This window comes from Acartia tonsa, chromosome 14 (assembly GCF_053477335.1).
Source record: "Acartia tonsa isolate MP-2025a chromosome 14, ASM5347733v1, whole genome shotgun sequence".
Taxonomy (NCBI): domain Eukaryota; kingdom Metazoa; phylum Arthropoda; class Copepoda; order Calanoida; family Acartiidae; genus Acartia; species Acartia tonsa.
This window is the reverse complement of record NC_137273.1, coordinates 30,346,783-30,361,369: the sequence shown is the minus strand read 5'-3', so window position 1 is coordinate 30,361,369 and position 14,587 is coordinate 30,346,783. Positions and strand designations below refer to the sequence as shown.

The window sequence follows — 14,587 nt, the reverse complement described above, 5'->3', positions numbered from 1 at the left end:
TATATTTTCCTATATTTTGAATAAAATTTAAAAATGCCTCTATTTATTTTTTTTATTTCTCTTTTAAGACTTTTTTCATACTAAATCACCAACATATTCTAATACTTTACTTTACCTAATATTTTAAGATAAAAATTTGGCTCCATTGAAGAAAAAACACAATAGTTTGTTTGAAATAGGAACATCTAGTGGCAGATTATTGAACTACATAATATACATTTTTCTGGATGTCAACAAACATGATGATTGGTTGAAAAAAACAGATGGGGTAGCAAACAATGCTATGATATTAAAATTGAAGCAAGGGGTTAAAACTCACACATGGTGGTCAAAAAATTAATATGGGGTCATTTTTCATGATGGGGGTAGTTTCAAGTGCTTATATCTGGAGAACCGTAAGAGATAGAGGCCTAGTTGCTTGACTGTGGTAACTCAGATTTACATAAGGAAGCCATTTATGCACATGGGGGACCAAAACATGATATGGGGTATTTTTTTCATGATGGGGGTAGTTTCAAGTGATTATATCTGGAGAACCGTAAGAGATAGAGGCCTAGTTGCTTGACTGTGGTAACTCAGATTTACATAAGGAAGCCATTTATGCACATGGGGGACCAAAATATGATATGGGGTATTTTTTTCATGATGGGGGTAGTTTCAAGTGCTTATATCTGGAGAACCGTAAGAGATAGAGGCCTAGTTGCTTGACTGTGGTAACTCAGATTTACATAAGGAAGCCATTTATGCACATGGGGGACTAAAATATGATATGGGGTGTTTTTTTCATGATGGGGGTAGTTTCAAGTGCCTATATCTGGAGAACCGTAAGAGATAGAGGCCTAGTTGCTTGACTGTGGTAACTCAGATTTACATAAGGAAGCCATTTATGAACATGGGGGACCAAAATATGATATGGGGTATTTTTTTCATGATGGGGGTAATTTCAAGTGCTTATATCTGGAGAACCGTAAGAGATAGAGGCCTAGTTGCTTGACTGTGGTAACTCAGATTTACATAAGGAAGCCATTAATGAACATAGGGTACTAAAATTTGTTGGGGGTTTCTTTTTTATGGTGGTGGGTAAAAATTGAAAATAGGGGCCATTTGTTATGGTGGAGAGGGAATTAGGTTAAGTTAGGTTAGGTAATATTGAGGAGCCCTGCAAGGTTAGGGCCCCCCGGGGGCCCTAACCTTGCAGGGCTCCTCAATATTACCTAACCTGTGCAGGAGACCCTAACTCTGCAAGGCTACTCAATATTTCCTAATCCCTTCATGAACATAGGGTACCAAAATTTGATGGGGTTGTTTTTTTTCATGATGGTGGGTAAAAATTGAATATAGGGGCCATTTGTTATGGTGGAGAGGGAATTAGGTTAAGTTAGGTTAGGTAATATTGAGGAGCCCTGCAAGGTTAGGCCCCCCCGGGGGCCCTAACCTTGCAGGGCTCCTCAATATTACCTAACCTGTGCAGGAGACCCTAACTCTGCAGGGCTACTCAATCTTAAACTAACCTAACTTAACCTAACCTAACCTAACCAATTTTAAACTAACATGAACCAACTAAACCTAATCTAACCCATTTTAATCTAACCTAACCCATCTTAACCTAACCTAACAAACTTAACCTAACCTAACCCATTTTAACCTAACCTAACCCATCATAACCTAACCTAACCCATATTAACCTAACCTAACCCATTTTAACCTAACCTAACCTAACCTAACCTAACTTCACCTAACCTAACCTAACCCCCAACCCCATCATAAAAAATTGGCCCCTATATTCAATTTTTACCCACCATCATAGAAAAATGACCCCCATATTAATTTATGTACCCCCATGTGCATAAATGGCTTCCTTACTTTAATCTGAGTTACTACAGTCAAGCAACTAGGCCTCTATCTCTTACAGTTCTCCAGATATAAGCACTTGTAAGTACCCCCATCATGAAAAAAATACCCCATATCAAATTTTGGTCACCCATGTGCATAAATGGCTTCCTTATGTAAATCTGAGTTACCACAGTCAAGCAACTAGGCCTCTATCTCTTATGGTTCTCCAGATATAAGCACTTGAAACTACCCCCATCATGAAAAAAATACCCCATATCATATTTTGGTCCCCCATGTGCATAAATGGCTTCCTTATGTAAATCTGAGTTACCACAGTCAAGCAACTAGGCCTCTATCTCTTACAGTTCTCCAGATATAAGCACTTGAAACTACCCCCATCATGAAAAAAATACCCTATATCATATTTTGGTCCCCCATGTGCATAAATGGCTTCCTTATGTAAATCTGAGTTACCACAGTCAAGCAACTAGGCCTCTATCTCTTACGGTTCTCCAGATATAAGCACTTGAAACTACCCCCATCATGAAAAAAATACCCATATCATGTTTTGGTCCCCCATGTGCATAAATGGCTTCCTTGTGTAAATCTGAGTTACCACAGTCAAGCAACTAGGCCTCTATCTCTTACGGTTCTCCAGATATAAGCACTTGAAACTACCCCCATCATGAAAAAAATACCCCATATCATATTTTGGTCCCCCATGTGCATAAATGGCTTCCTTATTTAAATCTGAGTTACCACAGTCAAGCAACTAGGCCTCTATCTCTTACGGTTCTCCAGATATAAGCACTTGAAGCTACCCCATCATGAAAAAAATACCCCATATCATATTTTGGTCCCCCATGTGCATAAATGGCTTCCTTATGTAAATCTGAGTTACCACAGTCAGGCAACTAGGCCTCTATCTCTTACGGTTCACCAGATATAAGCACTCAAACCTACCCCATCATGAAAAAAATACCCCATATCAAATTTTGACACCCCATCATGAAAAAAATACCCCATCTCAAATTTTGACACCCCATGTGCATAAATGGCTTTCTTATGTAAATCTGAGTTACCACAGTCAAGCAACTAGGCCTCTATCTCTTACGGTTCTCCAGATATAAGCACTTGAAGCTACCCCATCATGAAAAAATGACCCCATATTAATTTTTGGACCTCCATGTGTGATTTTTGTTCCCCATATTTTATATACTTACCCCATATGTAATATTTTACCCCTATAACTCATAGTTTATTACCACCAAGCTTTGTTTTAAACATTGAAAATTACAGGGACCAAAATTTAAGATGGGGTACAAAATCAAATGATGCCGGGGGGGGGGGGGTTTATTTTGACAGATGGCGGGGGGGGGGGGGGTTTATTTTTTCGTATGGGGTAGAATCTCACTCCTCAACTGGGATGGTGCCGAAATTTCTGTAACAGTTAACACTAATCATCTAATTTTAAAAATATAGTTTTATAATCTTCATTTCTTAATGAATTATTTGTATCTTAAACTGTTTTTAACCTATTTTTAAAACGTATATAAAAATTATACTATGACACCAGTAGAATGAGACTGCAGAGCCTAAATTTGAATTAAGTCCCCAATAAACTTTTTTGGGGGGATTTAAATATTAATTTTTACTGTTGCCGTGATCATTTTGATCCGAGCAAAAGGTCTTTTTTTTATTTGGGTAAAATTCGTAGGTTTTAGAGTGTTTTGCTTCATAAATATTGTATTCTGGTATAGAGTAAAATTAGGCCTTATGATTTTACTATAAAAATTCACTAAAAAGTTAATTCTTCATAATATATCAACGAATTAACATTAACATGTTTGTGTTCTCTCACTTATTTTAAAAACATAAAAAATGGCTGTAAAGGGTTAAATGACAACAAATGTTTATGCAATACAACAAATTTATTTTTGTCACCTATACAAATGTGTTATAAAATAAGATTATTCAAACTTATCTTTTAAAATAATTTTAAAAAGTATGTATCTTTTATGTGTACGGTTTTCATTCTTTTCATTTTAATTAAATAAAAAATATTTAACTACATTGGAAATAAGTCACTTTGTGAAAACATTCTTTTTTTGAATTGTAAAGAATTATATAAAACAAGGCTTCTTATTGGTTAGATTTCAGAATTATTTGTTTTATTGTAAATGTTAGATTTTTCAATGAAATTAATTGTTTTGGAAAAAAAAATTATTTCCAATGAACAGAGTAATGTTTTTTTATTGTATCAATAAAAAGTGAATTATATAAAAATGTTCTGTAAGCCACAATATTACCCGAAGTAAAAAAAAGCTTTTGCTTCGGTCAAAATGATCACAGCAACATATAAAATTAATTTTTAAATCCCCCCAAAAAAGTTTATTGGGGACTTAATTCAAATTTGGGCTCTGCAGTCTGATTCTACTAGTGTCATAGTATATTTTTTATAAATGATAAAAAAATAGGTTAAAAACAGTTTAATCTTTTTTGTTTGACTCCACCTTTATTTACTCTTTTTGGAAATCAAAACTTTAATAATAGAATGTAGATCTTGGTTTGCTTTTTACATGCATCTAGTGACAGTGCCCTTAGCCTATAGGTACAAATTATTAAAAGAGAAATGGCACTAAAAATGAACTGCATTTTCCACAAAATAGAGAACTTAATCTATTCATACGCAAAAAAATATTTTGATTAAAAAATATTTCAAAGCTTTTATATTATAAGATAAAAACGTTAAAACTTATATTAATTTTAGCAATAAATAAATTAGTGAAAATTGTGTGTTTTATAATTTGGGAACCTTTTATTGAGACAGCTAGAAGCAGACGTAGCAAGGCCAATAAAATCCGGGAAAGAAAAACTCCGACCAATCAGAGTGAAGAAAGTATGTAGCAGACGAACATTCATTTTTTTCGTAATAACAACATGTTTTCTCTCATCTTATTTTCCCCTTTGCAGAACTAGATTACGATCACTAATTAGTTGGCTAAAATTTTTATTTTATCCCTTGTTTTTACTTCTAAATTTAGATATTTTAAAAGTTTTCAACGAAATGGAAGTATAATATTTTGATTAAAAAATATTTCAAAGCTTTTATATTATAAGATAAAAACGTTAAAACTTATATTAATTTTAGCAATAAATAAATTAGTGAAAATTGTGTGTTTTATAATTTGGGAACCTTTTATTGAGACAGCTAGAAGCAGACGTAGCAAGGCCAATAAAATCCGGGAAAGAAAAACTCCGACCAATCAGAGTGAAGAAAGTATGTAGCAGACGAACATTCATTTTTTTCGTAATAACAACATGTTTTCTCTCATCTTATTTTCCCCTTTGCAGAACTAGATTACGATCACTAATTAGTTGGCTAAAATTGGTATTTCGTTCGCGGCGCAGCCGCGCAAACGAAATTTAGATTTTGTGTGGCTAGCAAAAGTATATAAAGGGTTGTAATGTTTAATTCTTTCTCAGTTTGCCTTCTGGTTCCGGGTAAATACGTTTTAATTTATTGTTTTATAAAGTCCTCGCTAAAGAAGAAACCTCATTTATTTTATAAAATAAATCCCTGACGAAATGAGGGGAGAGGAACATCTTCATTTATAAAGGATGGTTAATGCCCTTTGTTTAGTAATTTTTTCAGTTTTGTTGATGCAGTGAGAAAAAGTTGGAATCCCTGTTTTGGTAAAGCGCATTTTGCCGCGTTTGGTTTTTTACTTTTTACTTTTACTCCTAGCATGGCCAACAATTCCGCTGGATCTCTTCCGTTTCCATCATTCATTCGATCCGCCTCCGCAATTTCATCCATCATAGGAGCTGGTTGTGATTCATGGAACTGCGCATGAGCGGCGTCAATCTGATCCTCTTGATCATGGACACTTTCGTCACTATCATCAGCAGACTCATTATCTACGTCCGCTGCTAAAAAATTAAAAAAGCTATTTCAAGTATCGATTTTCATTTATACATTGCAACCGCTATTTCGCATGGTTAAAACTAAATAAAACATGTCCAAAATGAAAAATCCCATGAATTTAGTCGACAGATTTGCAATTTTAGCTAAAGTATATTTATATATTATTGTGCCTTAAACGAGTGTATGCACGAGTCAAAGAAAAATTTTTTTTTTTTTTTTAAAAAACAAGAATTGATGTAACGTAAATAACCATAGGTCTATATCAAGATGCGTGGTTACGAGAAAAACTCTATACTTAATAGCCAATAATCTGTCAATTAAAATAATACCTGGAGATACAGGTTCGAAACCGTTTTCATCCTCAAATGCCGGCAGTTCTTGGGCTATGTCACCCAAATGTGGCAACTGCATCTCATCCTCACCGTCGGCCATCTTATGTATAAATATGCGCCGTATGGGATAGAAACAAAGGCTTATGATAAAAAATCTGAAAAAATTATATATAATATAAATCAAAAATTCTAGAATGAACTTATATAAAAATAAAACGAAGCATTATGATGATAAATTAAATATTTAAAAGAAATAAATCGAATCGACATTAAAAATGATCCCTATAAAAACTTTTTAGGTTAAGTCTTATAACATAAAATTTTAAATTTGAATCATAAAACTATCTATTATTGCCCTATCAAAAACCACGTGCATAAAAACCGGCGAATTATGAAAGGGAAAAATATATAAAGAAAAAATGCTATAAAATTAAAACATACTGATGAAAAATTTTAAGGGAGTGGGAGGGAGGGAAAAATAAATTTTTAGAAAAAACTTAAACGATTAATATCACAAGCGACTTTGTAGCATAAATCTATGTTTCACTATCCTTTATTCTTTATTCTTTCACTTTTGTATTTAGATGTTGTTCGTTCAATGGTCAGATAAAGAATGAAGTAAAACAGCGAGCTTTCTCTCGGCCCCTGTAGTCCGAGTGTAAGTGTGTGTGTGCGTGTGTGTGTGTATGACTACTTGCTTTCGCGCTCAGCTTGACAACAACCACCCCTCGTGGTTTTAATCTAAACTTGTACCGTTCCGTCTCACAATCTGCCTACCGCAATTGAGAAACTTATCTGGCCTGTACCGCCATACGTAGAGTCCTCCTCTACTACCACTCAGTTAAGAGTATATAAACGTGCCTATACATCATTGTCGGCCCCTGCCGCTTCATATAGCCTGTATATCATTTATAATGCACGAATACGCCGCAAGAGGTACTCCCTCTATAATACGTCTCTCTACCGCCATCTAACGGCCGTAGCTGACAACTAAGGTTAATTTAATTTTTTCTGTCTGCTAGCTCCCCAGACTTTCTATATCAGCCATTCTACTTTTTTATTCAATACTACGAGCGAATTTTTTCACATAATTCGCTTAAGATCTCTCAAACTGTGTTACTTTAGACTTCTCATATTAACTTTTTATCCTTGTCTTTCCACGTTTTATCCCGAACGACCTGGGCCGCTTGCCAAAATGCTCCTAGAGACACGTTTAATGTATTTTTTGAAATTCCACCATATTGCATAACAAATACCAATTTTCTTTTTCGTTTTAAATACTTCAATGAAAACCTCACATTATTATTTCATAGCTTGAATTCCAGAAAAATCCGTTTGGAACGTGTACCTACTCAATTTTGTCATATTGTCCGAAGCTCGATCGAAATAAAACGCGGAAAGACTCGGAACGAGTAAATCTGTTCCATCTAAAGTAACCCAGAAGTTTCGAGAATGGTAAATTTAAAGGATTTATAGGAACAGAATAAGTTCTTTGTCTTACGTGCTTTCATTCGAATCGTTTAACAAATTTTCGTTCATCAATCTTAAATAAGCACATTTTCGATAGAAAATTTTCGATAAAATTCACAGTTGAACGCTTATTCGTACAATTGAAACGTTCGTTTGTCGATTTTTTACGAAAACGTGCTTAATTTTGAATCTTAGGTAATTCTGATTTACATACCACTATCTAAACTGAAATATTTTATCCTTATAAAAAACCATTCTCGAAACTTAAATTTACTTTCTCATTTAAAAAGATTAATTCACTTTTACATATACAATTAATATTATCGTTTCATAAAGGATTGTGAAACTAATGCTACAAAAAATAAATTTTTAGAAAAAACTTAAACGATTAATATCACAAGCGACTTTGTAGCATAAATCTATGTTTCACTATCCTTTATTCTTTATTCTTTCACTTTTGTATTTAGATGTTGTTCGTTCAATGGTCAGATAAAGAATGAAGTAAAACAGCGAGCTTTCTCTCGGCCCCTGTAGTCCGAGTGTAAGTGTGTGTGTGCGTGTGTGTGTGTATGACTACTTGCTTTCGCGCTCAGCTTGACAACAACCACCCCTCGTGGTTTTAATCTAAACTTGTACCGTTCCGTCTCACAATCTGCCTACCGCAATTGAGAAACTTATCTGGCCTGTACCGCCATACGTAGAGTCCTCCTCTACTACCACTCAGTTAAGAGTATATAAACGTGCCTATACATCATTGTCGGCCCCTGCCGCTTCATATAGCCTGTATATCATTTATAATGCACGAATACGCCGCAAGAGGTACTCCCTCTATAATACGTCTCTCTACCGCCATCTAACGGCCGTAGCTGACAACTAAGGTTAATTTAATTTTTTCTGTCTGCTAGCTCCCCAGACTTTCTATATCAGCCATTCTACTTTTTTATTCAATACTACGAGCGAATTTTTTCACATAATTCGCTTAAGATCTCTCAAACTGTGTTACTTTAGACTTCTCATATTAACTTTTTATCCTTGTCTTTCCACGTTTTATCCCGAACGACCTGGGCCGCTTGCCAAAATGCTCCTAGAGACACGTTTAATGTATTTTTTGAAATTCCACCATATTGCATAACAAATACCAAATTATTTCCGCGAACGGACGTGATGGATGTTGATTCAAGTGAATATTTATATTTATAGTGTTAATATTTTATAATTTATTTATTTGTTTTATTTTAAGGTTTTTTAAATTTGGTTAGGAAGGTGTGTTTTATAAATTTTCGTTAGGTTTTTATATTTTTATTTTTTTTATAGAAAAATTTGAAAATGAGTCGTGTAGTAAATAATGATAGTGAAGTTCCGGCAAATTTGCCAGCTGGATCGGATGCGTCGGGAACGTTGCCGGCGGCAGGTCCTTCAGTGACTTTTCAAATTTTGAGTAAACAAGATTTGTTAGAGTTTAATAATGTTAAAATAAAAATGCAGGAGTTAAAAAATGAAAATAGAAAATCTAAAGTGTTGGCGGAAAAAGCGAGGCATAGATCGCCACAAATTAAACGATCTATTGGTGTTCTTATGAATTTAAAACATGATTTAGAGGATGTTAAAGAAGGTATTGGCAAGATTGCTAATAGTGTGGAAAGTAATGATGTAGTTGATAAATTGGGTATTGTTGTCGAGAAGATTGAATGTAGTATGCAGTCGGTAGATTATGAGATTTTGATGAATCAAATGGCTAGTAGGAGTAAGGCAGGGTGGAAGACTGTGCAGATGTATGAAGAGGAGACTTTATTTGAGGAAGATGAGGATGCGGAGAGCAAAACTAAGAAGTTTAGGGCAGCGGAGAGGTCAGCTCTTTTTATTTTAAATAAAAGGAGAGAAAATCATGGAAATAAGAGGGGTGGTTTTGGTGGTGCAGGGGGTAGTGGACAGAATGGTAGGGGCCGTGGGGGAAATGAGGGGGATAGTGGTGCTGGATATAGTGGTAGACAATTTAATAATTTTAATAAATTTTCTGCTGATAGAATTGCTAATAATGTATGTTTTAATTGTAATATGTTAGGGCATCATAAAAAAGATTGTCCAAAATTAAAAAACTAAAATGCAAGTTTCTAATTCAAGAAAGATTTTTTTATTTTATTTGTTTATTGAAGATTATTTTATTTATAATAAGTTTTTTATGGATTTTGTAAAATATTTTATTTTATTTATATATAGATATATTTATATATTTTTAAACTAGGTACCTGTGAAGTTTTATTATAGATTTTTTATGCTAATTTTAGAATTTAATTTTTATGGATAATTTTATTTAATTTTAGAAAAGATGGATTGTGAAAATATAGATTTCAGACCTTTTGTGTTTGAGGATTTGGAGGAGGATGTTGCAAAAATGTTGGTCAACAATTCTAATTATGTTGGAAAAAAGTTAAGCACTGACTCGAGAGTGCCAGGAAGAATAAATAATCCTGAATTTTTTAGTTTTTGGAAGGATGAGCTGAAAGCTAGTGATTATATTTTAGATGTTATAAAAAATGGTTATAAAATTCCGTTTAAAAGTATTCCTCCTCCTAGTTTTTGTGAAAATAATAAAAGTATGTTGAAGGAGAAAGATTTTGCCTATCAAGAGCTATTACGTTTGGAAAGTTTAGGCTGTATTTCTAGAGTGAAGGAGAGGCCATATATTGTTCTTCCTCTATCTGTTGTTTTTAGTAAGAAGCAGAGGTTGGTAGTGGATGCTTCTAGACATTTAAATCCTTTTATTGAGGATAGGAAGGTGAAGTTGGAGGATTTAGAGGTTGGGGAGAAAATGATGAAGCAGGGTGACTATCAGACAAGTGATGATTTGGATTCGGGATACTGGCACTTAAAGATGCATGAAGAGCACAAAAAATATGTTGGCTGTCATTTTGTTTTAGATTCTGGAGAAGTTATATACTGGCATTGGAATGTGTTGTTTTTGGGGCTGAAGGATGCTGTATTTATATTCACAAAGTTGCTGATTCCTCATAAAACTTATTTGAGGTCTAAGGGTGTTAGACTTCATATTTTTATAGATGACCAGAGAATTTTTTCTGTTTCTTATGATCAATGTGTTAAAGACACGAAGTTTGCTAAAGAGACTTTGGAGAGAGCTGGATGGACAGTAAATGAGAAGAAGTCTTCAGGTGACCCAAAGCAGTCTCTAAACTTTTTGGGTTTAATAAGTGATTCGGTTAGTATGAAATATTTTGTACCTGATGAGAAAATTAATGATATTTGTGATTCTATTAAAACTTTAATTAATTCAAAAAGAAAGAAAGTTCACATAAAAAAGTTGGCTAGAATTTTAGGCAAAATTCAATTTTGTCAAAAAGCAATGGGTCCTTGTGTGAGGCTTTTGTGTAGATCTTCTTATCATTTAATTTCTAAGGCTAAATCTTGGAATAGTATGATTTTGTTATCTGATGGAGCAATTAAAGAACTTTCATTTTTGGCTGATAATTTTAGAAATTTGAATGGTCAGCCGTTAAGACCAAGTCTTTCTCAAACTAGATTAGATATCACTGTTGGAAGTGATGCCAGTGATATTGGTTTTTGTGTATATAATGTGGATGATAACAGAGAGCTTTTATTTAAAAGATTGTTTAATGATTGTGAAGCAAGGAAATCTTCAACTTATAGAGAATTAACAGCTTTTTATGATTTTTATATGAGTGACAAAGTTTTAAAATTTAAAAATTTGAGCATTTTACATTATACTGATAATAAAAATTGTGAAATTATTCTTACTAATGGTTCTAGAAATGTTGTTTTGCAGCAGATGATTTTAGATATTTTTATAAGATGGAAAGAATTGAATTTGACTGTAAATGTAGTTTATATTTCTAGAAATGATCCAATAATTGAATTTGCTGATTATGAGTCAAGAACGTTTGATTTACATGATTTTTCTTTAGATTATGATAATTTTTATTTAGTTTCTTCTTTATTTGGAGAATTTGAAATTGATTGTTTTGCGTCAAAGGCAAATAAGAAATGTGTAAATTATTATTCTAAATTTCAAGATATTGATTCTTTAGGAATGAATTTTTTTGCGCAGAAAGTTCCCAATTGTAATTTATTTGTTTTTCCTCCTATACATTTAATAATACCAGCTTTGTATCATTTGCAAAAATGTAATAGTTATGGTGTTTTAATTGTACCAAAATGGATTTCGTCATATTTTTGGACTTTTATTTGTGATGATGGTTGTCATTTTAATAGATTTATTAAATCTGTTTTAGTTTTTAGCCCTAAATTTGTTTCTGGAGAATTTGTTTTAAATTCAATGTTTAAAGGGGTTAAAAAGTTTGATACTTTAGCTTTGAAATTTAATTTTAATATTAGTAATGCTTTTTCTAGTCAAGTACATTCAAAATTTTGTATTTTGGGAGGATGTGTTAAATGTAAAGATTTTTGTTGATTTTAAATATTTTATTTTTATGGATTTTATTGGAATGTTTTAATCTTTTATATTTTACAGATAATGGAGGCTAAAAAACTAAGAATTGACAATGAGATGTTGAATTTGGTGAAATCTGTAAGAACGAGTTCTTTAAATTTAATTGGTGTTTCTGAGGAATTTAAAATGTATCACAAGAAAATTGATGTTTGTATTTCTACAAAATTAGCTCATGGTTCTAGGGAACAATATTTGTCAGCTTTTTCTAGATTTGAAAAATTTTGTGTTGATAATAATTTAGTAGCTTTGCCATCGCATCCAGAAGTTATTATGACTTATTTTATTAAAATTTCGGAAGAGAAAAATAGTTTGAGTACGGTTTTGATGGCTAGGGCTGCGATTAATCATGTAAATAAATTATTTAGAGCTGACTTACCTTCCCCAACTGATCATCCTGATGTTGTTAGTTGTGTCAAGAGTATTGAGAAAAGGTTTTCAAAACCTGTCAAGAAAAGTGCTCCTATGAGTAAGGAAGTTTTGAATACTATGATTGACAAAGTTTTACAGGGTGATCAGTTGAGGGACAGTAATTTTTTAATTAGTATTAACAAATAGCAGATTGTAGCTAAAACTGTTTTAAAATTTAATTGTATGGCAAGATTTGAAGAAGCTGTTGATTTAAAAAAATCTAGTTTTGAATTTTTAGATAATGGAGATTGTAAAGTATTATTTTTAAAAGGTAAGACAAATCAAATTCATGATGCAAATGAAAACATTATTGCTTGTATTAAAGATTCTCCTTATTGTCCTGTAAATATTTTATTTAAGTATTTTCTTCGTTTTGGTGTTAAAGAAGATCATTTGTTTATGCCTCAAGTTAAAAATGGTTTAGTCTATTTAGATGAGCCAGCATCCTATCGCTATTGTTTAGATCAATTAAGATTAACTTTAAAGGATTTGGGTATTCCTAATTGGAAAAATTTTGGAGAACATAGCGATAGGTGTGGTGGTATTTCTGCTGCTGCGAATGCTGGTGTGTCAGAATCAGTGATTCAGATTCATGCTAGGATGAAATCTGATAAAACTCCGAGGTTGTACATTAAGCGTTCAATGCAACAGAAAAGAAATGTTTCTCATTTATTAAATTCTTTGTAATATGTTGTTTTTATAATTTTTGACTTGAATGTTTTAATATTTTGGACTTTTACAGGTTAAATGGTTTAGAATGGCCACTTCTGTTTCTTAGAACCTCGCTGGTTAAATTCGGTTGTTTATTTCTGGTTGTTGTTTTGAGACAAATTTCTGGTAGTGACAAGATTGGATCTTGGTGTTTTGGTGAGATAAAATCTAGGTAAGATTTTGATAGTATACATAAAATTGGTATTTCGTTCGCGGCGCAGCCGCGCAAACGAAATTTAGATTTTGTGTGGCTAGCAAAAGTATATAAAGGGGTTGTAATGTTTAATTCTTTCTCAGTTTGCCTTCTGGTTCCGGGTAAATACGTTTTAATTTATTGTTTTTTAAAATAATTTGATTTTTGTTGAAGGCTTATTTGAGAAAATTTAGTTTTGATTGTTTGTTTCAAATTATTTTGTTTAGGAAGTATTCAGTATTTTTTAGAAGCTTCTATAGGGACAGACAAATTTCTGGTAGTGACAAGATTGGAAGGAGGCAAGCTAGAACGGAGCCTACTCTGTTCGCTGGTTAAATTCGGTTGTTTATTTCTGGTTGTTGTTTTGAGACAAATTTCTGGTAGTGACAAGATTGGATCTTGGTGTTTTGGTGAGATAAAATCTAGGTAAGATTTTGATAGTATACATAAAATTTTTATTTTATCCCTTGTTTTTACTTCTAAATTTAGATATTTTAAAAGTTTTCAACGAAATGGAAGTATAATATATGTTTTTTTGTTTATCTTAGAGATAGTCTTTTGTTTTATCCCTTGAGACCCTTTACAATTTTAATAGATTATACATTGTACAAGTAGGCTTCATATTATATCTTTTACTGCCGTCAAATTCTAAATAGTGGTAAGGAGTACTTTTAAATAGCATTTTATTTGTATTTTAGGGAAATATGTTATAAAACTTTTTGTCCCTCTATTGAGATAAATTATAACGGGGCAACGCGCTCTAGGGCTCGCGCATGCGCACATTTATTCTGTTTCTGATAGGATGCGTTCTTTCGTCGCAATTATTTCTGGTTTTATTTATAAACATTTTTATTATTCTTTCAACACTTATTTATTATTTGTGTCTTTTAACTACTTAAAATTTATGTAAGTTTGATAGAATTAATTTTATTTGTGTAGCGAAACTACTCTTTGATTAATTTTTTACGTTCATCCGGAATGCTTCATAAGGGGGAAACAAGATTTCCTCGGCTGTCATTTAAGATAGATTGCTGGATTTTAGTTATTTTGATTCTTATGATTATGTTGACCAATTAGCATGACCTTACTGGCCCGTTGGTCTATCTGTAATGTTCAAGTAAGGAGCTAGATACATTGCCTTGGGGATATGTGTGTTTTTCTCAGCTTTTATTTAAAATGAATTCGACAGAATCTTCGCTACTTACGGTATTGTCATCCTTGTTATTCTA

General features: G+C 32.7%; 1 protein-coding gene across 1 annotated transcript; it reads left to right on the top strand.

Annotated features, from left to right (window-relative positions):
- Window positions 1-8,710: 8,710 nt before the first annotated feature.
- LOC145305325 (uncharacterized) lies at window positions 8,711-13,784 on the top strand. Its single transcript, XM_080146936.1, has 2 exons — window positions 8,711-13,337; window positions 13,586-13,784. Exon 1 carries the CDS (start codon window positions 8,890-8,892, stop codon window positions 9,661-9,663), a length of 774 nt encoding a protein of 257 aa, XP_080003062.1. The 5' UTR covers window positions 8,711-8,889; the 3' UTR covers window positions 9,664-13,337; window positions 13,586-13,784.
- Window positions 13,785-14,587: the final 803 nt, after the last annotated feature.